We start from the raw sequence: 24,908 nt of genomic DNA, 5'->3' as shown, positions 1-24,908 counted from the left end.
AATTATTAGCATATAAGTTATAAATGGACTGAAGAATACTCACTTTGCAAGGTAGAAGTCAATATTTCAGTGTTAGCATAACTCTTGACCTTTTTTGTGATCAGTATTCAAGATAGTCATGGATTTGCAAATTATTAAAAAAAAAAAAAATGCATTTCTTCCATTTCAACAATTATACTTATACTCCAATGGATTGACTGACATCGTTTTAAAGATCCACAGACAAAGCCAGTGTTTCCCAGAGGTAGAGGTTTTATTGCAGAAAACAACAACAGATAAATCTTACTGCTTGAAAGTACATCAGAACTTCTGGACCGTCAAAGGGAAAGAAAAAAAAAAAAACAATCTTGTATCTGTCAAACAGATGTGTAGTAATAAATAATGAGAAAGGATATTCCTTCTTTTTTAAATACAAAGTCATCTAACGTTAATATAAGATTATAGTTTGCAGCAAAACCCCTCTTCTCACTTCTCCACCCATACGCTATAGAAATCTTCTTTATTTAGGAATGTGGACAGTATTTGGACTAAGATCGCAGGCTGAAATAAGTGGGCATGGTTTCTTTTTTTTTTCTTTTTTTTTTTTTTCATATCTAGCACCAGTGATTATAATAGAGCAAACTGTGTGTGCTACTTCAATAGGAAGCTAGACGAAGATCAAACAGCATGGGGACAATGGAATGGATTATTTTGGGATTACAGCAGGGGGAAAATGGCAGATCATTCTCAGGGATGGACAAAGAGTACAAGTCACAGAGGAATGACAACAAATGGCGTTCTCCAGTGTCGAAACAAAAAATTATTGCCTCATCTGAAAAAGATGATGAAACTGGTCTGATTCGCATGCTTTAGTAAGCTGGAAAAGCCCAAGTACCGGTGCCAAAAAATGGAATGTGTACTGTTTTAGAAACTTTTTTTGTTCTTACAGACATCTTGCTAGTATACTTAAATGTTTAGCACACGCACAGGTGAATACACACACCCAGAAAAACAAGCCACAGCCACCAAGAATACAGTAGTGCCTTAAAAACCTAAAGCATATACTACATTAAGTGATCCGATCGCATGTAGGGTTTGATTTGGTGGGAAAAACACCTCCATTTTTTTAAGGCAGTGACAACTATCGTCCTGTTGGTTAAAAAAATTACAAAATAAAACAAGGCTAAAGATGATGTTTTACACTGGAAATAGTTTTGTGTCAGGAAAAAGAAGAGAAAGATCCCAACTGTAGCGATAAAGTACAAATCATAGACAATTTATTTTTCTTTGTTTGTTTGTTTCTTTCTTTCTTTGTTTCTTTCTTTCTTCCTTATGTCTTTCTTTCTATTTCTTCCATTCTTTCTTTCTTTCTTTCTTTAACACTTCCGCTGCCCCTTCCTCTTTACATACTCCTCCTCTCCATGTATATGACAGATTATATTTCCCTGTTGTTGTTCTTGTTGCGTGTACATACGTGCATGTGTGTGTCCATTTCCTTGTGTGTGTGTGTGTGTGTGTGTGTGTGTGTATGTGTGTGTGTGTGTGTTGAACTGTAAACTCCTTTAGGCAGAGCTGTGGCACTAAGGCCCTGGGGTTTTAAGAGTTTAAGAGCCCTCCCCTCTGCTGCATGTGTGGTTGTTGTATGTGTGCGTCTGTGTGGGTTTGTGCGGGAAGATATTGACTTTTTTAAAGTCCGGATCATTTCTCTTTATCAAAAAAACATTAACAACCCACCCACCCACCCCTCGACAACTCCCAGCTTCTAACCCCCTACCACCAACATAGGCACAACACAAACCACCATACTTTCTTCTTCTCCTCGTCTAGTAGTAACCAGCAGCCGCTGGCACAACAAAGTACAATCAAAGTCTACACTTTTCTTTTTTTTCTGCCCTGACAACAATGTAGCTTGATTTTTACAAGATCAAAACAGTCTGTTTTCAATGATTTATGCTGTTTTTACCCCTTAGGAATATCACCCATACGAATAAAAAATACAACACTACTTATATACAGAGAGACAATGCTTTCTTTCAAAATAATAATAATAAAAACTTTTATGATATTTTCTGTGAAAATGTAGTATAATTAATTATAGACATGAAGCAGGATGAAGTGAGTGATTATCGAATTTCTGATCATGTCCCACCCTGTAGAGTAACTTCACAAGCGCTTATCAGAGAATAGGATAGTCCTGCTTTTTGTCTGAGCTGATAATAAATGTTGCTGAAACTCCTTGCTGGATCCATAAAACTTGTACAGAGCACAGATGGTTATATCTGCTCTTTTCCTCAAAAAAAAAAAAAAATCATCCACTGCTCAGTCCAGGTCTTTGCCAAAGTACAACACTGTCATCTGTCACTATAATGTGACACAGTCAGTTAAAGCGCCCTGCTCTTCTCTGACGTGGAGCCTGTAAGGTGACCTCCAGACACTGAATTGCCAAAACCAGAGCAGAACAAGCCTTAACGTCGGCTAATGGCTGCTTTAAATACACCGCTGATTGATTTGTGTTGTATTTTCCAAGCCATTCTACTGGATTGGACTTATATTAGAGAAAATGAGAGTGGAGGAGAGAAGGAGGTGACTTGAGGGGCTCCGGCCAGCTGATGGAACTTAACTTGACCCCCTGGTGTACTGTCCAGGGTCGGGTTACCACTGGAGGACTCTAGGAGTGTGTGTTTTTCTGCGTTTGTGTGTGTGAGTCGTTGAATTGATTTCCTCTGCGATGACAGCTCCAGTCAGGCTGGCACCAATGCCCCACCCCCCTCTCTCCCCCTTCCTTATCCCCGACACACATACGCCACCATCGCCGCCACTGACCTTACAACACACACATGCATACAGCACTCATCGCTCGCACTGGGAAAATGGCAGCCACTGGTGTTATGTTCTGGGGTGGTGGCGGCGGCGGTGGTGGTGGCATGCACTCAGAGGCCCTCCTCTCTCTCCTCCATCTTCCCCTACAGTAACTGCTCCACTAAATCGTTTACACGGATCATTTTTCTGATAAAAGCATTATTTTTGGAAAAAAGTCTGTCTAATGATTTTAGATTAGTTCGTCTAGTTTCCCTTTTGTTTTCCAGCCTCTTTCCTCCATGATTTGTCTCAAAAGTACAATTTCATCAACAGTTTTGAACTGTGTTTTCTCACGACTCTTACATTATCATCTACTGTGCTCAGTTAAAAACAAAATGCTAAATCACTTTGTAGTGCTGCATTATGTAATAATGGTGCAATATGTAATAATGTAATAATTTTTCACCTCTTTATGTAATAATGCTGTATTTTGTGATAAAATTCTTGAACGCATTTTGTAATAAATTATTACATATTACAACAGTTATTACAAAATGTGGGTGTAGCACTTTTTTTAAAGAAAATTTAATAATTTGGTGCATTATATAATAAACCGTCGAAAAAACATTGAAATCGATGCCTTAATTGGAAAAACCATCATAACAGCAGAACAACATTAAGGATTCCAGCTTAATTAGAATTCATTTAAAAAAAAAAACAAAAAACAGTAGGATCTTTCACTGGTCAAGTTATTTTGTAGGCTGGAAATATTCCAAATTTTTTTGTTAGGCAATTTGATGTTCATTTACTTTTATCCTGTGTTGTTGCATTAACACACCAATGGAGCTGGAATAATCTTTTTTTTCTGTTCTATATTTGTGTTTGTATTTTTTATGCTTTATATCATGTATAATATTTGCATGACATTATCAGATTGCATGTGTGTATATCTTCCAAAATTTCAGTGCACCGGTAAGTTTCATGTCAGTAAAACTTAATTAGTCCAACTTTTATCTCTAACTTGCCAACACATTTTCCATTATAATGAATACGGTTACATTTGATTTAGGTTTGACCAATGAAGCATCCTACTAGTTTTTCAAAATGAATTCTACTTAAGCTGGAATGCTAAATGTTGTTTTGCTGGTATTATGGATTTTCCAATCAAAGCATCAATTTTCATGGTTTATTACATAATGCACCGAATTATTACAAAATGTGTTCACATAATGAGGTGAAAAATTATTACATTATTACATATTGCACCGTTATTACATAATGCGGCACTACACACCTCGGCACAAATACACAGGTTATTACGCTTGCTTAGTAAATGTTCACAGACTTCTAATAACACACAGAGAGTATGCTTAGTTTGTGTTTATACTGTAGGAGGTGTGGTCTATTCACAGCATTGTCCACTAGTAGTTTTTCATTGTCTTGTTGTTTGGTAAGGGTCTTCAACACCCTGTAAAGTTGGAAATTAGTCCTATAAAAACCAACATTCACGTGCATCTCAACACAGGAGCATCTGTTTGCGGGTTCAGATCTCATAATGCATTTGACATAACGCATAATCTGACTCAGACCCCGACTTTTTGATTATAAAACGTTGATTCCGCTCAAGGCTTCACTCGTGATAACGAGACACGCCATCTACGTTGCTGTTACTCCCGTGGCTTCCATTTGTCCTTTGACTGTCGTCTTGGCTCTTCTCTACGCCATCGGACTCAGGGCGGGAGCGCTTGAACCGCCGGTCGGGGTACTGGCTGTTGTCGAAGGGCATTCGGTGGACGCACAGCACGTGGGTCTTCAGGTTACCCTTCTGGGAGGCGCTGTAGGGGCAGTAACTGCACTTGAATGGTCTCTGGCCTAGAAAGAGACAAGCAAAGAGAAAGAGATTCACCATTGTTATCTAATGCAGTAGGCTTTGAAGCAGTGTGTGATGCCACTATTATATTATATAATTTATCTTCATAATAATAAGTACGAAAGGTGTCGCTGTCAACATAGAAAACTGTACGCAGAGGAAGGCAGTAAAGAATCTCATTCAAAAACCACCATGTCAACTATTAAAGTAATATGTTGTATGTAATATGTCATAGCTTTTAGGTGAGTGTTGTTCAGAATAGGCAGTCCACAGGAGACTTAAGTATGATGCAACTATCAGAATGGTGCCCCGAATTTAATATGAATTAACACCAAGATATTAGTTTAGATTCCCAGGTTTACTGTTTAACCCTTAGGGGTCCACGGTCACGGCCCTGCAACTGAATCACATGACGTATTCAACACGTCATAGTGCCATAAGTTGGTCACGTAGCCCACTGGGGACAATTCCATTCGAAAGTGCAGACTTGAAACACTCTCCCACTTTTAATTTGATGTTGATAGAGCAAATACAACTGGAGATATGACGTTTTGAAACCGGAGGAAACAAACGTGAATAAAAGTATGAAAATGAGGTTCCTTGCAAAAATGTAGAAAGACCTGGACTCCCTTCTTAGAATATTATGAGAATTTACAAGAATCACTGAATAAGGATGAAAAACTGAATGGTGAGGCACCCCCCCCCCCCTTTTTTTTTTTCTTTTTGTTTTGTTTAATTTTGAAACTTTGTCTTCCTTTTTTTTTGGTTTTTCCTTTTTTATAATGGTTGCCTTTTCATTTTCTTATCTGTGATTATTATGTCATATTTTGGGCATCTCTTTTGTAATCCTTTCATTATTAAGAGAATTAAAAGTCCTCCTTGTAGATTCGAACTCGGTAGAACTAGTGGGATAATTGGGAGGGTAGGACGGGGTGGTGGGCTGGGTGGGAAAAGGGCATATTCTCCTCATAGTTGTCCTCATTTAAATAATGTATGTATCCTATTTTTTTTACAGAAACATTGTTTGTTACTGTATGTGTTCATTGAAAACTTAAATAAAAACTGTTAAACTAAAAAAGTATGAAAATAAGGTGGGGCGGGTGTTACCATATCTTCGTCTTTTATGTCAAATATTTGAGTGTAGTTTTAATATATTAAAATTTAGATTTGATATACCTAAAATTTGGAACCAATATTCATTTTTAAAGACTTTGAAAAGGTTCGTTAAGCATCTTTGTGTTATCTATGCAATAAATTATATACATTTTTCAAATCGGATTTTATGTTTTTGTGTGTTTTTTGGCCTTTTGTGTTGAAGTAGTAGGTTAAAATGAAAAATAATAGGCAGATGATATAGATGAAGTTGTGCTGACAAAAAAAAAAGATGCCAAACATGGGTATAATAAACATTTTGTTACACAGTATATAAAGGCAAAATCAAAAGTACACAAAAACAGCCAAAATGGGCTCAGACCTCTAAGGGTTACTGAAACTATTATAGGACAGGAACCTAAATGGAACACAACACCTTGGTTTTCCCTGATCAAGACAATTTTTACAATTGATTTCAATGAGTAGATTACATTAAAATGCACAGATTACAGAGGAGAGAGATTGTTGATGATGGGTATAGTGTGGGATGATGTTAGTTTCACTAACATCGCCAATGGAAGTGACTTACAAAGGAATCATGCTTAAAGATGAGGAATACAAAAAAGGTTTAATTTACAACACATTTTGTGACCTATATTCACATTACACCGTTTTATTCTTAGTATAACAGAAACTAATAATATGACAGCAATAACATAAATTATCAGCATAATATACAAATAGAAGTTTTCAGATATTTAAATTATAGATATACTGTATATTTAATGTTACGCATAAAAGAAATTGGCATGGATAAAGAATAAAAACCCAGGGTGTTTTGGTTGCAGCAAAAGTTGCAGGAATTAAATTAATCACATTATTTTACACTTTTTTTTTAGAAAGTCTATTAACCCAATCAAGTTCGTCTGTATAACATTTATTATTTCAGAAATGACTCAATAGAATATCACAATGTTTGGCACAAACATTCGTTTTGGCTCAAGGATGAACTGAGGAGATTTTGTCAGCTAAAGGTCAAAGGTCAAGATTGTTGTAACCTTATCTATATTCCCTGTATATAAAGAAATGTCTCAGGAATAGCTTGTGGGAACTTGATCAGATTTGACACAAACGTTAGCTTTGACTCAAGGGTGATTAGTGGCCAACAATTAGAGGTAAAGAAGAGGTTGCTAAGTCATTAGAGTGAACTGTGTGAGGAGTTTGTGATGCAAGAGTCATTGACTGTGGATCTCAAACCTACAGCTGTTTTATTACATTTTTTAGCCACAGGGTCAGTACCAGAACAGAATCACAAGAAGATTCTGCTGAAGACTGACAAGGAATACTAGGAGTTAGGTATGATACCCCCCTGTGCAGCTTTAACTCTTATCTGACATACGAGGGCCGTTCAATAAGTTCATGGCCTCACCCAGAACAGAACAACACAGACTGATAATTTATATTTTATTTTTCAACATAGTCTCCATTTACAGAAATGCACTTGGTCCATCGATGTTCAAGCATCACTATCCCATCACGAAAGAATGTAACATCCTGTATTATAACAACTAGTATTTCTGGGTGAGGCCATGAACTTATTGAACATCCCTCGTAATAGCATTATGAACTCCAGTGCTGTATTTTGGTTTCTATTAAGGCTCATAGATGTACGACCAAAGTATCTATCACGGAAAATATATGGTTATCGTATATTAATTGATATACCCCAAAAAAAGCAGCCCGGTGCAATTTCACTAAAACAGAATATTGCACAGTATAAATGCCTTGTAATCAGTCTTGGGTGTAACATATTACAAAAGTAATGCGTTACAGTAATGGATTTCTTTTTGCAGCAAGACCACAAGACCTAAAAGAATCAAAAATGCGGCAGGAAAATTCTATTTCCTATTCGTGTTCAGTCAGTGGGTGAAGACGGCAGAAGACAGTACATCTGTAACATGGACGTATGCTCATTACAAACCCTAAAGCTAGTTAGCATGATCCCTGTGATCAGCAATGACAAGGTAAGCTAACATTTCTATGACTAGTTAGAATTGTTTTGAATATCGTAGACTGTAGCGTTACGTACTGAGGTATCTGTCCACACGTACTTTGGGGGTGCAAATTTATGCATCTCAAGGCTCTCCTATCTCTTGTATTTGGTGGGGGGGTGGTCTCATTTATGACAAGAGTTTGTATGCAACTCAAAAGTAATACAGGAATCATTACAATTCTGAGACAGAAATATTGTAAGATAAGGACTTACTTTTAAATAACAATAACAAGTAATCTGTAATGTATTACAGATTGGAACTAACTTGCATAACGCTGCTTGTAACATAAAGATTTGAGCTATAGATGGTATTCGCTAACGTCACACATCCGGGGAACTAGGTCAGTCTCCACCATATTGAGGGACAAACAAATGTATTGTTGACTGCGCTAGCCTTTGTATGTATGTGTGCTTTGTCTAAACTGTGAGCCGCGGCTGTTCCACTGCACAGAAGGACGATGGTTAACACCTGTGCCATTCACAGGAGCAGGTCTTTTTGAACCCTAGACATTTGGAACATGAGACGGTTCGCATTTGTCCTGGATGTTTTGAACCTTGGGATAAAGATGTTTCGGACCACACTTAGCGCACTGATACACATGTAAATACAAGAAATATGTGGATGTGTACAACAGAGAGATCGCTTGTCATTGTCAGTCTTAGGAGGATTTCATGTGTCACTCTTTAGATCAGTGGTTCGCAACCTTTTTTGGCTTGTGACCCCATTTTAACATCACAAATTTCTGGCGACCCCAGACATTCAAAACAGAGACCTTTTTTTTTTTTTAGCTAAAATTAATTTGTTTTTGATCATGTAATAGTTTGCTATACTATGTTGCAAATAAACATTAATTTTCGACAACATTTAGTCTATATAATGTATATTATTATGGACGGAGGCAGAAAAGCCAGGTGTAGATTACTGCACAAAGTGAGAATTTTATTTTCCTTGGTCAGGATACGTACAGTCAGTCCAGCTTGTATTTACAAAGCTGCAAATTAATACTGAAAAAACAATACCGTCTATAGTCCATGATACTCTCATGAAGACAAGTCAACCTGTCAGGCCTTCAGGCTGTCACTGGCCTTCATGAAGGTGTGTTCAACAACAGCAACAATGAGAAAAAAAACAAACAAAACAACAAATGGATTGAAAAGCATAGGGTAAAGTTGAGGACAAGGAGTAGAGAAGTGATTTTCTCATCTGTGCCACCCCAGCAGCACTGCCTGGACTCTTTATTGAAGCAAATACATCCTCAAAACATTACCCAACACTTAATACTCACCTCACTCTGTGCAGAGCCCCCGCAAATTCATCTGAACTAAACTTTTGCAGCTCCCTGAGTCGATATGCATCTTTTGAAGAGCATGCATACATCTAGTCCCCTGAACACAATAGCAGAGCGCAACGAGGCAAAGTATTTTTCTCTATCTCCCCCCTTGCCACAGCTCCAGCACAGAATGTTCTCCCTAGATTGAATCTGATCATCACTGCAGCAAACACAATGGCCCTTAATAGCACCAGCCGTTTGTTTGAGGGATGCCGATTACACCGCCATCATAACCCACTTCACTTAGCTCATTCACTCACAGACAGACAGAGGGGACAAAATGGAGAGGGAGGGAGGAAGGAAGTGGGAGGGGCAGAATGGAGGGGGAGAGTTTGAGCCCCTCTGAAGTACTTTAGGTTATTAATAACAGTACATTTGCCGTTTTCTTTTTTTTCTTTTTTTTTCTTTTTCTTCCCTTTCGCTCTTATTCAGTTGGAGAAGCTCTAAATCAAATTAACATATGGGGTTTAAAAGAGGCGCAGGGATAGGTGCACGGAATATCAATAGGTGAAAGGCCGGGGAATTAAAGAGGAAACAATCTATTTGAGGCACTCACTGGCATACACATGAGGTTAGCGGTAGCAAGGCGTGTATATAGTCGAGTATAAAGACGGACACACGTTAATACATACACACGGGGAAACGCGGTACGAGGATGCAACAAGGCAACGCAGGATGCGCGGAGGCAAGATTTGCAGCTACTTTGTGTTTGGCAATCTGACACAGGCTTTGGAGCCTCTCTGGCTTTCTGATATTACATTGTTTGCTCCAGAGCCAGACAAAAGGGATTGCTACAAGTTTGGAGGCTTTGGATGTTCCAGTTGTCTGAATTTCCCGATAAGCAAGTCGGCAGCACACAATGAAGGGTCCCTTTTATTCGTGTGCAGTTTAATTTCACACTCTCTTACATTACGTTAAGTCCGAGAGGCAGAATATCTCATCCCATTTTACACTTAGGGAGAGCGAGTTATGCCCCCAAACAACTCAACTCTTTTTTTTTTTTTTTTTTTTTCTCTCTACACCCCCGCCCCCCCTTCATTGCTGTATCTTACTATTTGTCTCCACAGACTTTAAAAATAAATTCAAATAAAGCTCGGTTTTATCTCCGCTGAGATGTTTAGGTAAAAAGAGAGAGCTTTTGATTTGGATTGCATGGCTTCAGAGAAGTTTGGATAGGATGTGTAAACTTGAGTTAGTGTTGAGATTGAAATTGACTTCTGCAGACCAACTTAGAGACGTTCAGGCTGTACTTTGTTATGGATTTAAAAAAATTAAAGAAAAGCTTTCACTGTTTTACACACTTAAACACACACACACACACATATGCAGTCACTTACCAAGCCACATGGCAGACTACTGTGAAGGGCCAAAGATGCCATCATTAATCCATGTCCTCTGGCCTGTGCCGGTAACCAAAAGAGCTCACATGCTGACTGTGGCCTGGCAGCGCCACACTCACCACCGCTCTGTCAGATTTTCCCTGTCCTTTCCCCCGATGTCCGTCTGACCTCTGTCACAGTCCTCTCAAACTCCCCTGGGCGCCACTTTACTCCTTTATTTTTAAATTCCAGTTAATCCATCAAGATCTAGTTTGCTATTCTTGAATAACACCAAACCAAACTGGCACTAGAAAGGTGGAGCTTTTTTAGGGCTAGCCACAAAAAAAAAAAAACATGAAAACCAACACTACTCGGCAAAAACAGAGCAGATATTCTTTGATTGACAGGTAAATACAACCGCAGCACTAAGGACTTAACACCAAAGAGGGAGGTGAGAATGACACTCGAAACTGAACCACAAATATGGATGCACGGTATTAAAATCAGACCAGAGAATGATCGCTACATAGTCCAAGTCTTCTTAGTTACAATGTATTGACAGGTTTTGGCATTGGATGCGGTAAACCTCTTGGATTTTCTCAAAGTGATTATGACCGAACATGACCCGTTATATTTTAGATCATGCACAGACACAAGAGTCACATATCAATGGAGGGAAGACTCTGACATGTGGTTGAAAGCCTCAGACACACACAAACACACACACATACACTGTGCAGGGATTTCACCAGCTTGTTTAAAAATATAATAGCTGCAAAGATTATGAGGATTTTTGTTACTTTTTTCGTAAGGGGAGTCTCTTGCAGTTGTTACTACTAATTGACTAGAGGGAGTTCCTCAACTTGCATTCATTTTTGGAAATCTGAAGTCAACTTGAGTTTAACCTTCCTCTTGTGTTAGCTTTCTGTTACCATGTCTTATGTTAACGGGTTGATTTTGACCCATGTCTTAAATCAGCTGTCTCTATCTATCTATCTATCTATCTATCTATCTATCTATCTATCTATCTATCTATCTATCTATCTATCTATCTATCTATCTATCTATCTATCTATCTATCTATCTATCTATCTATCTATCATCCAATTTGTTTCTCATCTCTTGGTTACCTTGTTAGGCTTCCTTATCCATGAAAATATTAGTTTTAATATTTTTGGTGTGAGCCTCTGGGCCTTTTTTTTGTCCGAAAACCCCTCAATGTACGCTCTGCAAGTCACCACCTCTATACTGAATTGACCTCTCATGTCTGGACGTGCACGTCTTTGCCTGTTTTGTTTTTGTGCAGGTATACTGGATAACAAGGCAAAATGAGAATCCCCTAGTGATGGGACTTTTTGGTTCTTTGAAGGGACCCGTTCAATCAGGAGCCGTTCACTGAAAAGAGCCGTTCAAAAGACTGGTTCTTTTATGTTTTTGGCATTATTTTGAAACACCAATGTTTTAATGACTAAATAGGCTACATGTGATGATTGACATTACATTTTAAAGGTGTTTAATTGGCGCGGCAGTAAATATTATCTTACCGTAAAAAAGAATAGTTAGTTAAAATGTGTGGGCTAAATACATGACATGAGAGGTGACATTAGGCAAATGCTGGAATTTGACAAAAAAAACATCACGGTACATTATGTGGACTAGTCTGTAGCCTAAAAATGAAGAAGAAAATAAAACATTTTCTTATGAAATAACATTTTATTCTCCTCAAAACAAGAGCAATAAATGTGTGTAAACATACGGAAAGAATTGCACAAAACACAACACTGATTAATCACTGCAATTACAGTACTTAAATACCTAAAAAACTGTAGTGCAAATAAAATACTTCAAGTAACACTGTAAAATACCTGATATCTCTAATGTAAATATCAAAATGATACCACATCAGGAGTTGTCTCACTTCTACTCTGTATATAAAGCCAATGCCTCCTCAGTGACACTAAATTGACAGGCAATCAGACACTCCCTCCTTAAAAAAAAAAGTGAAAGGCTCTTTACAAAGACTCAGTTCCCATCATTCATTTCAAAGAGCTGTTCAAAAGATCCGATTCGTTCATGAACGTCACATCACTAGAATCCCCAAAAGCTCACGATTGGGAGAGGAGCTGGCTGTCAGTGTGTTGGCTGACAGTGCACTTATGATTTCAGTTTTGGAGCTAATTATTACTTTATAGGGCGGCTGTGGCTCAGTTGGTAGAGCGAGTCGTCCAATGACCAAAGGGTTGGTGGTTCGAATCCTGGCTCCGACTGTCCACATGTCGAAGTGTCCTTGGACAAGACACTGAACCCTGAATTGCTCCCAGTAGGGCCAGGCAGCGCCTTACATGGCAGCAATTGCCCGTTGGTGTATGAGTGTGTGTGTGTGAATGAGAGGAATTGTAAAGCGCTTTGGGCACTATGAAGGTGTAGAAAATGCGCTATATAAGTTCAGTCCATTTACCATATATAATCTTATTTTTATAACTGGGTCTAAACTGACCCTAACAACACAGAGGTTATAATTTCAACCAGTGCATTTCATAATTTAGTGAAAAAAAAAGGATTATTTTGTTGAAATAGAGATTCCTGACAAAGTTAAAAAGCCTTGATGCATTTAAAACCTAAAATGGGTCAGTGCGGCCCTAACACAAAAGGAAGGTTAAGTTAGAGAACCATTTGATCTAATTTAGTTTCATGTTGTTATTCACTTTTAATGCATGAGAGCCACATCAGTCATATTCGTACGTGAAGGGACATAATGGCATAAACTCTGAAATTAGATCATTTATTCCTTTTCAGCACTGTCACTGATGTCAATTTGCTCCATATCTAATCAATGCCAGTGTGTTATCCATCTTAAATTGATCTAAATAAACATTTTGGATGCACCATTTGTGAAATTCTGTACCATTTATAATTCTGACATTTAAAATGTCTAGTTGGCTGATTGTGGATTACAACATTGGTGTTATTTTTCTTTGTTAATTGTGTTATTGTTGTTATTTAACCCTCTTTATGTGTTAACGCATCAAAGAATACTTCATTATATCTATGTCTAAACCATTGGAGCTGTTTTAAAGTCTTTATCATCAAATAATTTTATATATTTATCAAAACAACCTGTAATATAACACTGAAATCTGAGCTTTCCTAAAAAAAAAACAAAAACAACACTTTATAGGTGTTCATGCTAAATGATGTCAGTGACCCTCATGAGGACTAAGCAGCTCAGAAAATAGGAGCATATTTTTGTATGAAAACTGGACATTTTAGTGTCTCAAGGGCTTATTTTTATCACAGATTTTTAACATGTTTCTAACTGTATTATTGGCTACACTGACCACACTTTCTGCACCCTCGTTCATTCTACTTTGTTCTAAAGGTGTTTGTAAACTACTTGTCAGGGAGTAGGTTTTAACTGGTATTTTGCAAAGAGTTGGCCTTTTCATTTCCCTCAGTTTCTGTTTGTTTTTGCTTCTCAACTCACTTACTTTTTACCTCTGATATTGAACAGTGTATTTGTAGCATTTATATGCAATATTTCAGTCATTCGTTGCCCTTTTTTCTTATTAAAAGCCCAGATAGTATTTATGAGGGAGCCAGAAACCTTTCAAAGTGTTAGAAAAAGGCAATGGATATGAGACACAGAAGACGAAGAAGAAGAAGAAGAGGAGGCGAAACAGAGAGGAGAAACAGTGGTCTTGTTTTCATTAGTGTGGCATTATCTAAGCCTGTTAATTAACCCCCTAAGGCCCTCTGCATGGAGATCAGAGGAAAAAGTGGGAGAGGATGTGGAGAGGAGGGCTGGAGGAAGGGATTCAGTCAGCGGAGGTGTGTGCGTATATATATGTGTGTATGTGTGTGTTTGTGTGTGTGTGTGGACGGCAGATACATCACTACTGCCACAAACATGCCCATGTTTCACAAACACCCACCCACTCCCCACTCACTCACCCCAAACCCACCACATATACAGTACACACACTGTAGGTACAATACAAACGGGGGTGTCTCGATCTCTCGCTTATAATCCCTCTAGGTATCTTCTACTTTCTCCTCATCTTGCTCTGTCTTCTATTTTTTCTCTCATCTCTCATTTACATATATTTTTTTGTTTTTGCATTTCACTGTTATTTAACAATATGTTCATTTAACACACAGTTTGATCCCTATGACAAAAATATCTAAATGTATTGCTAAGTCCTCCTTTTTTTATACTTCTATTATTTATTTGTTTTTTTTAACTAAAAACATTGTGATGGGGGTGTGGAATAGAATAAAGGCTGTTATTCCATTCAAGTTACTAAAACTGCATATATTGAGCACTTTGTGGCCATATGTGACAAATACACGGTGGCTCTCAGTAAAGCGCTGTCTCGCCTGCGTCTTGTGAGAAGAGCTATCTTAAGATGGCAACAGATGGCAGTTCTGGCATCAAATGGCATTTAAGGATGGTTACTGTTGGTTGGATGCCAGAATGCAACTCCTGGTCTTTATGTACTTTTGTGGATGTGTGTGGAGGTACGTTGGAATTGATTTGCATATGTACTCAATGACACACACAGCAATATAAGTGCATATGTGCTCTGTGTTTAAATAAAGTTATTGTGCACAATTTGCATGTCTGTGCATGGGCTGGACAGACAGAATGCATGTGCACGTGTGGAGGTGAAATCCACTGCATCATTCTCAGAGGACCCTATATATACTGTACATATCATATTACATTTACATACAATTACATCCATTCATCCGTACTGTAGATACTGTAAACATCCTAAACAAATGGGTAAAAACTGTTCAAAACAGGAATAAGCGTAGAAATTTATAGTAAGTGAAAGTAATTACTGAAAGATGTAAGTAAATGACTTTTTAAGGAAGCCATTAACACATGAAAATACAAAAGGGGAGTGAGACATAGATGGAAATACAGACAGGCTGAGAGTTTGTAGGCAGAGAGACACAGCCACACAGAAGGTGTGAGCAATTAAATGTGCTAAACCATCTGTCCAATAACCTGCATGCATGCCGAGGCTCCCAGATTACTCAGCAAACTGCAGCAACCCCCTCACACACATATACACCCATGCACTTATATATATATATATATATATATATATATATATATATATATGTATATGTATATATATATATATATATATATATATATATATATATATATATATATATATATATATATGAATTCCAACACATTTCTACTGAAAACAAGTTTTTTTTTTTTTGTTTTTTTTTTTAAAAAGGTGGTTCACTACTGGAATCGCAATTTATATTTTCTACATTACCTGAAAAGGTTGTGTTTTTTCCCCCCATTCGTCCATCCCTACATATTCACTAAATCCAAGTCAATATTACATACAGAGAAGTGTTTTTATAGTTTAATAAATCCTCTCAGCCCCTTTTTGGATGTCAAACCTCTGCATAATCATGTTTAAGCAAGCTTTGATTTTCAGCCAAACTCATAAAGGAAAAGAAAAGGTAAATTGTAAAGAAAATGAAATATATACCATTTGTTTTTTATGGCAATGGCTCAAAAATGTATCCTGCATGACTTGGACAATTGTCCACTGATTTACAGGATTATATATTTAAATATTTTCTTAACTCCACCCACACCCCCTATCCCCCTCCAAAAATAAATACATTTACATTACTTCAAACAGCCTGAAGGGAATTTATTCTCCTCGAGATTCCCTCTGATGAATTAAGAGCATTTCCCTCAACGAGCTGGCGTGTTGATAGAAAATTGGCCTGAAGTTTGGGGAATAGCGATTTGGTCTGTTTCCTAGCTTAACTAGAGAAAACCAACACACAAATAACACCAGGGGAGGCACTTAAGGAGAGGAGAGGAGCTGTAGGGGGAGAGGGGAAGGAGCTCTTTCAGCATCAAAGCCAGCTAAAACGTCCCCACCAGGGACTAGGTCCCATGTTAAATACTGAACTAGATTATTAATTGCTGTACCAGTAGGACCTGTTAATAAGAACCTAAAATAGCAGCTCCTTCTTTTCTGTCTTCATCCCTTGTTCTATTTTCACTTTAGGCTTCTTTTCTGGAGGGTTTGGCGGTTTCTTTTTTTATGGCTGTGCATGAAGTTTGTTTTTCATTCACTCATGTGCTTACTAAGACACTGACACTAACTCATTCACTCTCACAGGTTTACTCATGCTCACTCAGTCTGACATCCATTCCATCCTCCAGAGCTGGAGGAAATATTCACATTATTTACTTAAGTAAAAATACTCATAACTCTTGAACTTGTGAAAATACTTGCAGTATGAGTTATGCATTGAAAACATTAAGTATCTAACTGTAAAAAGTAAATGTAGTCATTGTACAGTGTAATAGTCCTTGTCAGTGTTTTACTATTATATCTGATGGTTTTGGATTCATATTACTGTTGCATAAATGTTGTTGAACTCACTTGAACTACTTTACTATCATATTCTATAGAACCATCATGTGTTTTTAATGTCCCTGTCATGTGAGAATTGCACAGAAAAACTAACCTGTCTTCAGCTTTGGAACAATGCATTTAAAATTTCATAAAGAATTTCATAAATTTTTGTATTACTCGATAGTTTATGTAGTTACAAGAAGGAGAATGGAGAAATAAAATGCAATATTGCACAAGTTAGAATGCATTGAGAATAAAGTCTAAATATTTTGAGAAGAAAAAGTAATATTACGTGTTCATAGTTTTACATTTCTGAGAAAAATAAATAAATGCATGATTTTTTGACAAAAAAATATTGCATTTATTACAAGAACAAAGTCATACGTTTTCTAGAGAAAAGTTATAATATTATAAGAAAAGTAAAAAAAAAAAAAAAAAAAAAATAGATGAAATAAAGTCCTAATATTTAGAGGAAAAATAACAATTTTGGCCAAATAAATTCATAAAGAAGGGGAAATACCATAGGAAGATGTGGTGAGAACATATATAGACATTAAATTAAAATAGTCAAGTGAAGTACAAGTACTTTAAAGTCAGTATTTTATTTAAATTACCTGAGTTAGAAATAATGAAAATGACTTCACTGTATTTACAGCTGTACACAGTAGAACATATGTGTCTGTATATGTTCTTAGTGGTCAATGTCACATGATGGAACTTATGTATAAAAAGCTTTAGCATATCCACTATGACACACTATATGGGATAAATCATTCAATTGTCACAGGCAGTCTGGTACATCTGGTGAAGCACATCACAATAATTTATGATAAATAAGCACTAAATCATATCTTAATTGCTTCGGATTTATCAGATGATACCTGTCATTCAGTGCAGAACAGCTTTATATGCGTTCGGTGATATTCTCACACCTGTCATAATGTATCATATCCTGGTCATAAGACTGACAATCAACATTAAAACCTGTTGAATCATTATATAATCAGACAATAAAAAAAGATGTACAATAAAACACTGTAATGAAATTATTCTCACATCTTGTAAAAACACAATATGTTCAGCGTTGAAAGTTTCATAACTGATTGAAACTTATGTTTTATTGTTAAACGTCTCCATGATCAGACCCCTTCTTTACTGAGGGGAATTTGCTTCATAATATCAGCAGCTGATGTAGAGTTGAAGTAGAATTAGACAATCAGCCTTCTCTGTTAGACCCAGTGTTACTTTTGTGGCACTTCCCCAAATTTTTTTTTCTCTATACTTAACCTTTCTTAACCTCCTGAGACCCAGGAAAGTACAAGTTTTGGCTTTTTAAAAAATTAAATAATTGCCTAGATTGAAAAAATCATGATGCAACAGTTTTTTCAGATCCATTTTTTTTTTTATCTTTGTGGAATGTTCTTTGCAGTGGACATTTTTTTAGTTTTTTTAATTCTTTTGTATATAACTGTGAAACTCTTGGACAGAAAATCCATAGATGGGTCTAAGGAGGTTAAAGCAGCACATGACTTTCATCACAGATTTTTTTTCAAATTCGTAAAACCCCAGTGATAACCTAATTATCACTAATCCAGTACTCCTTCTGTGCTTATGCACCTGCATCACTTCCCTCACGCTGAACAACATTCGAAGATGACTACATCATAAACACAGTTTTTTACATAAGAAGCCGAAACATCACTTGGGCCTTTTTGGAAATTTTGCCACAAAGTGCATTGTGGGAATGAGAATTCCACGCAGCAGCAGTTTTGTTGTCTCTTCATGAGTGCTGAACCCAAATGTCACCTTTACCTCCATCCACCGACTATACCCATTCTTTAACCCTTTCATGCGTGAATTAGGGGAACCTTAGTTGAGATTTTTTTCCTGTTTTTATTCCTCTTTAGGCATGAAAAAAACAATGCGATTGAAATTTTTTTATGAACCTATTTTTCATGGAGTTTCAAAAATGTCCACTCAGCTGGACACTGTGCATTTCATTTTTGAAGCAAAGAAACATGTATCATCATCAGAAAGTGATAAAAACATTTTTAAAGCAGCTAATCTGATGTTTTCTCACATTTTAACAAACTCTAATACTAGTTGTTACTCACTTTGTGATGTTCTGATCTTAAAAGCAAGCAAAGGGGGCCCTCTAATGGTCAGAATAAGTTGCAGTAACGTATATTTTGTCCTTGCGGTGTTCCCGTAGCCAGTTCAGACACAAGAAGGAACTAACAGACACGTTTCTCTCATTCTGTTTGTATGGCCAGGAAAACAAATGCCTGTTAGTATTTTATGTTGAGTTGTTGTTGAAATGAATAGTCAAAAATATATGTGATGTGAACCTTTGTTGCTGGATAAAAAAAAATGTTATAAATCTTAATCTGTGAATGCTAATCGTTAGCGTGTCTATGGATTTTCCCATTCAAGTTAGCATCGAGCTAGCAATGTATTTCCTATTCATTTAAATGTATAATGCCATGTAAGTGTATTAAAGGCAATGAACATAACTGAGACATATTCTGTATGTATGTCTGTAGTTTTACAGTGAGTCTCAAGACAAGCCTTTGGCATTCGGCTTTTCTTGGGAAACCTGCTGTCGATCTGTTGAGCTAGTTGCCCCACACACACAAGCAGGGGCAGAATACACTTCATCACTTCATGGAGATAAAATGAAAAAAAAACAACAACATTTTATTAAGAAAGCTTTTAATTACAGTCTAATAACAATTAGCAATTGATTTACACTCAAACATGTTAGTGCAGATTAGGTTTATCAAGAACAGCAAAGTTACAGTAATAGTCTGAATTGCAGTGTATGGGGTGATGCATTAGCGTCCGCTGTGTGATATGCAACTAAAACAACAAAACCCATGAATGTACAAGAGAACAGCTGTAGAATAGCTGTCCACTGTAATGACCAGTATGCATGAAAGGGTTAAAACAACCCTGGTGGACTGTATAATTTTACATTGTAGGGATCTGGCTTGTTTTTTTTGCCAAATCTGTGAGAAACCACTTCCGCTTGGTTGCCATGTTTGTTGCTGCTGCAGGTGCATGGAATTCCCACTTTGCAACAAAATTTCCGAAAAGGCCTGAGTGACGTTTCAGTTGTTACGTAAACAAGCAGCAGTTCTAAAGGTATTAAACATTTCTAAGTCATTACAAACTGAAGTCTTTGAGGGTTAATCCATTCATTCTGTGCCATTTTCTTCCATGTTGCCTTGTTCATTCACACACTGTCTCACACATATTCTCATTTTCATGTTTTTTCTACCCGCCTGCTCACTCACCGACTCGCTCCATCTTTTTCTCAGAGAAGACCGAGACCATAGATTTTGTGTTTGTGAGAGGTGTGTGTGCATATGTGTGTGTGCGGAGTAGATGCCCAACCTCGCCTTATTTTTCCTCAGCTGGAGTCCCTGCTGAACTGAGGGAGGCACATTCTGCTGCTGACCTGTCACTGTACACAGATAATGGATGCCCAATTGCGTGTGTGTCCGTCTGCATCTAGTGTGAATGTGTGTGTACATGCCGTGTGTGTATACGTGCACGTATATACAAGTGTGTGCGTGCGCATAGGCTGTCAACCATGTCTCTCTGCAATAAAGAGAAAGGGGGAAAAAAAAAGAAAAATGGAGGCTGGTGGGGGTTGATAGATATGCCGGCCACCTGCTTCTCACTCACATTCTGACACAAAGAGCATCGGCCGCTCTGCTGCATTAATCATCATGAACTTCCTTTGACCTCGACACACAGCGATAACAGTTAAAAGTTATGGAAACAGTTAAAACACACACATCGACAGACAGACGGACAGACAGACAGGCAGGCTGAGACACTCAAGATGTTGCCAGGGGAGCCCCATGAGAGGGAACATTTTGTTATTGTCGTGAACTGTGGGACATTTGACGCTGTAAACAAGAGGAAAATGCTTTATTTTTAGTGAATGCAACAAATCACATGATATTTTCCCAGGTTCCTCTGTGTTTCAGGACCTCAGTTCATGACTAGACGTGACTGTTGTTGTGCCGAATTCTACTCCCTGCCGAAAACTGCATCGCGCAGCAGCTGCCGGAAACAGCCATGAAGAGGACAATGTGCACCAAATTCTCCCTGCCTCACCAGAATAGCTCCAAATGTGAGCTGCGAAAGTCGTTTCACTCCTTTAGCTCCAAGCTTAATCTGATGGGGGAGGCAGTTTTTGGCAGTACCAGGTGCCGAATTCTGCTCCCTGGCGAAAACTGCATCCTTAGCCGCAGGCGATGTAGTTTTCAGCAGTATCTGTTTCTGTTGTTATATATTTTGTGTGTTGTGTATCTAAGATTTAACTTTTGAAAGTTTTATATACCTTACAGTTTCCACATTCTTTAATATTAATCTTGTAAAGCCTGAACCATTAAATCACTGAGAAAAAATTCCAGTTCTTTGAAACTGGAGCCTTTATTGGTCCTTCTGAACAACTATTAAAAAAAAATTTTCACATATCAATTTCCAGGTATGAGTTTCAATTTTGTATCATATTTGATACATCGGGTCTCAATGCTCAAATATTATTATTTTTGAACAAACAAAAACATTATATAACACAAACATGTCTAACAAATTGGTAATTCCTTTTCAAAATTGTCAAAGTTCTGCCTCCTTCCTTATTAATGACAATCTTGTCATGTCACTGGAAAGGTCTCTGGTGAATGAATTCCTCCCCCCTGGTGGATTATCTGTGTACTGCATGTATCTAATTGTATACATGAGGTTTTTAAGAAAAAAAATATCCCACTGATCATGTAGAGGGCTTCAAAACTCATGTATCAAATATGATACGTTCGGCGTTATAGGGTTAAATAGACAAAAAAAAAAAAAAAAAAAAAAACATAACAGCAATATTGTCCTCTTCATGGCTGATTTAAAAAGGGGGAGCAGTTTTTGGCAGGGAGTAGAATTTGGCACAACTGTAAGGTGTCTAGTTTAATACTTGCAGACTGAAGGAGACTTAAGACTTTAGTTTTTTTCAGATACATGATGTTTTTACTAGTTTCCCTTTATGTTTAACCCATGAAGACAAAACGTACAGGGTCGACGAAAATCCTCTCCTGATCTAAAATGCTGACGGTTGATCCACTAATCCAATCCTATCAATACATGTAAATAATTGTTGTAAAATGCAGTTTGTGGTCTTTTCATGGTCATCAGGCATGATACCATCAGATACTGTCATCTTCTACAACACTGATTCACCAGTAAAACATGGAGTTTGAGAAATAACAGTTGGTAGATACACTTGTTATTCATTCAGGTATTGATATATTTGCTGAAAAAGTCACATTTCTGATATAAATTCTTTCATGTTAGCTTTTCTGAACATCTACATGATCAGTGAATTGGAAAAAAATAGGAAAAAAAACTGATTTTCACCAGAAAAAAATGCAAAATAAAGAAGATAATATTATAATAAATGGTGATAAATCACTTAAGAGAGGTTAAATACAGAGAAGCATTTATTTGGGAACTGCCCACAAAGCTAGCACTGGTCTTTATGGGTTAAATACTGTTAAAAGTTAAGCAGTTTTGGTTGGCTCCGTCGTGAACGTGGAAACATCGTCATCTTCTGCAACATTGATTCACCAATGAAACCCAAGTAGTTTGGCAAGTAGACAAGCTTGTTTTTATGTTCAGTTAACAACAAATTTTATTGGAAAAACTATTTTTACCCTGCCCTGAAAGGGGAGGCATGGGGTATTGTTTTTGGTTCAGTTTGTTTGTTTGTTAACACTATAGCAGCAAAACTATTGGTTGAATTCATACCAAAATTGGTTTATAGATTACCAGTGACCCAGAATAGATGTGATTACATTTTGGGAACAGTAGGTCAAAGTTCAAATTTTTTATGAATTTTTAAAATCGTTTTTTCCCCCCCATTTACTTATAATAGGCGAAATTTCAAATGTCTGTAGCAGTGAAACTACTGGTTGAATTCATACCAAATTGGATTTATAGATTACTAGTGACCTGGAATTGATGTCATTACATTTTAGGAAAATAGGTCAAAGTTTAAATTTTTTATGAAATTTTTAAATCTTTTTTCCCCCCCCATTTACTATTATGGGCAAATTTTCAAATGTCTGTAGCAGCAAAACTATTGGTTGAATTCATACCAAATTTGGTTTATAGATTGCCAGTGACCCAGAATAGATGTGATTACATTTTGGGAAAAGTAGGTCAAAGTTTCCAAGTTTTTTATGAATGTTTAAAATCTTTTTTCTTCTCCCATTTACTGATAATGGATGAAATTTCACGTCTATAAAAAATCAATTTTGTCTCAATTTACGTCGAACTTGGCACATATATAGAGGCAACTGATATGCTGATGTCACCACATGTATAGACATGATGACATAAGCTGGATCGATGCCAAAATAAGCTACAATACGTGCGAGGGGCGGGGTTTGTTGTACTTGACACCACTTGTTTGCTTAAGTTTTCTCTATTCTGATATAAAAAAAATTGAATTCATTCATTTATTCATTCAATCATTCATTTTCTGAACCCGCTTTATCCTCACTAGTGTCATGGGCAAACGACAAATAATCCCTCTCACATTCACACCTATGGGTCAATTGAATTAAATGTTAGCAAATTGAATTCAATTTCAATTTTCATTTCAATTTCAATTTTCAAATTCAATTACCTTTTGCCAGACAAAGCAAAGTGTAAAATAATAAATGGAAATAAATTACTTAGGAAAAGTTATGTGAAAAGGAAAAAAACTAAACAAACAAACAAAAAAAACACTCATTTGATGGTCACTAAAAATAGTTCTAGGTGTTCAGGTATTGATTGTTAAAATGACTATCTTTTTGTTGTCATGAATATGGGGACATGATCTATAGACTCACATCATAAATTTAACGCAATCTATCACCCTGCTTTTGTACTTGTCCCATTCACAATACACCAGTGTCCTTAAATGGACCTTGTCGATACTGGCTGTGATGTCCACTGGTTCTCACGTATTTAAAACTCTTTTAGAACCCCCCCCCCCCCCCCCTGCCCCCCCCCCCCCTCCCCCCCCCCCCCCTAATACACGGCCTCATCTTTACAAGTGATTAAAAACCTCTAAATGCAGCTCATCCATTGGCCTGTCGTCTTCCCAGTCTGCTGTGGATAATGACTGGAATCTGTGACAAAAACACTAAAACTAGATAAAATTATCCCACATTCATCCTTTAACCGTGGACTTCAGGGCATTTTTAATGATACCTGTTAATGTTTCACCTCTGATTAACCGCTTCTAAGGGCATATGGTCATCTTTAATGACTCTCACAAATTACTTTATTCTTTCATTAACTACCGCTGTTGTTTGTTCTTTCATTTCCTCCCTCTACTGTTTTTGTTTGTTACTTGCCACGCTGACATTGTGAATAAGTAACTGTTCTTGGTAAAATCAAGGTTAAACTAAACACACTGACTTTAAATCATTTACAGATGAGAGTCCGCTGGGAAAATGGAAAACAAAATGTAAGAGGAACAGGTAAATCTCCCATTTCAGCAGATATGTAGTGCAGTCATTCTTCTGTATGATGCAAAAATGAAAAAGTTCCAAATATAAAATGATGCTCTATAAACTAATGAAAAATGTATGAAGATAATTATAAAAAACACTGTATTTAAAGCAGCAACAAGCTCAACACTGAGCTATGAGAAATCACATCGGTCTAGTTCGTCTCTGCAAAGTAAAAAGTCTATTTACTCAAAGGTATCAGTGATATTTAATTTTATTTCTGTTTCATATTTGTGTTATTCATTGATTTACTCAGGTTATATTCTTTTTACATTTCACAGATATGACACCTTTTACTGAAGATAACGTAATTATTGACATTATAAAAGTAAAGCAGCAAAATGTAAAACTGACCAGTATTAGGTTTTAATTTTTAATAATTCATAAATGACTTTCTGCATCCTTGAGAGCATTTTCTTCTATGAGATTTTGTTGATTTTAATGCCTTTGAATCAAGGTTATAATAGTTTTGGATTTTTAATTATAGTTT

General features: G+C 36.9%; 1 protein-coding gene across 7 annotated transcripts in view; it reads right to left on the bottom strand.

The window, feature by feature from the left end:
* Positions 1-234: 234 nt before the first annotated feature.
* The window catches only part of znf536 (zinc finger protein 536), a 241,578-nt gene continuing 216,904 nt past the window's right edge, over positions 235-24,908 (bottom strand). For 6 of the 7 annotated variants that reach the window (XM_030128170.1, XM_030128179.1, XM_030128202.1 and 3 more), the window contains one exon: positions 3,498-4,650. In XM_030128170.1, coding sequence (XP_029984030.1) covers positions 4,409-4,650 — 242 coding nt within the window. In that variant the 3' untranslated portion in view covers positions 3,498-4,408. Of the gene's footprint in view, positions 3,185-3,497; positions 4,651-24,908 lie in introns of those variants that run through there. The other variant, XR_003934724.1, reaches the window with a different exon arrangement.

This window comes from Sphaeramia orbicularis, chromosome 3, assembly GCF_902148855.1.
Source record: "Sphaeramia orbicularis chromosome 3, fSphaOr1.1, whole genome shotgun sequence".
In the NCBI taxonomy this organism is placed as follows: domain Eukaryota; kingdom Metazoa; phylum Chordata; class Actinopteri; order Kurtiformes; family Apogonidae; genus Sphaeramia; species Sphaeramia orbicularis.
Note: the sequence above shows the minus strand (reverse complement) of the source record. Positions and strands in the feature narration are given on the sequence as shown.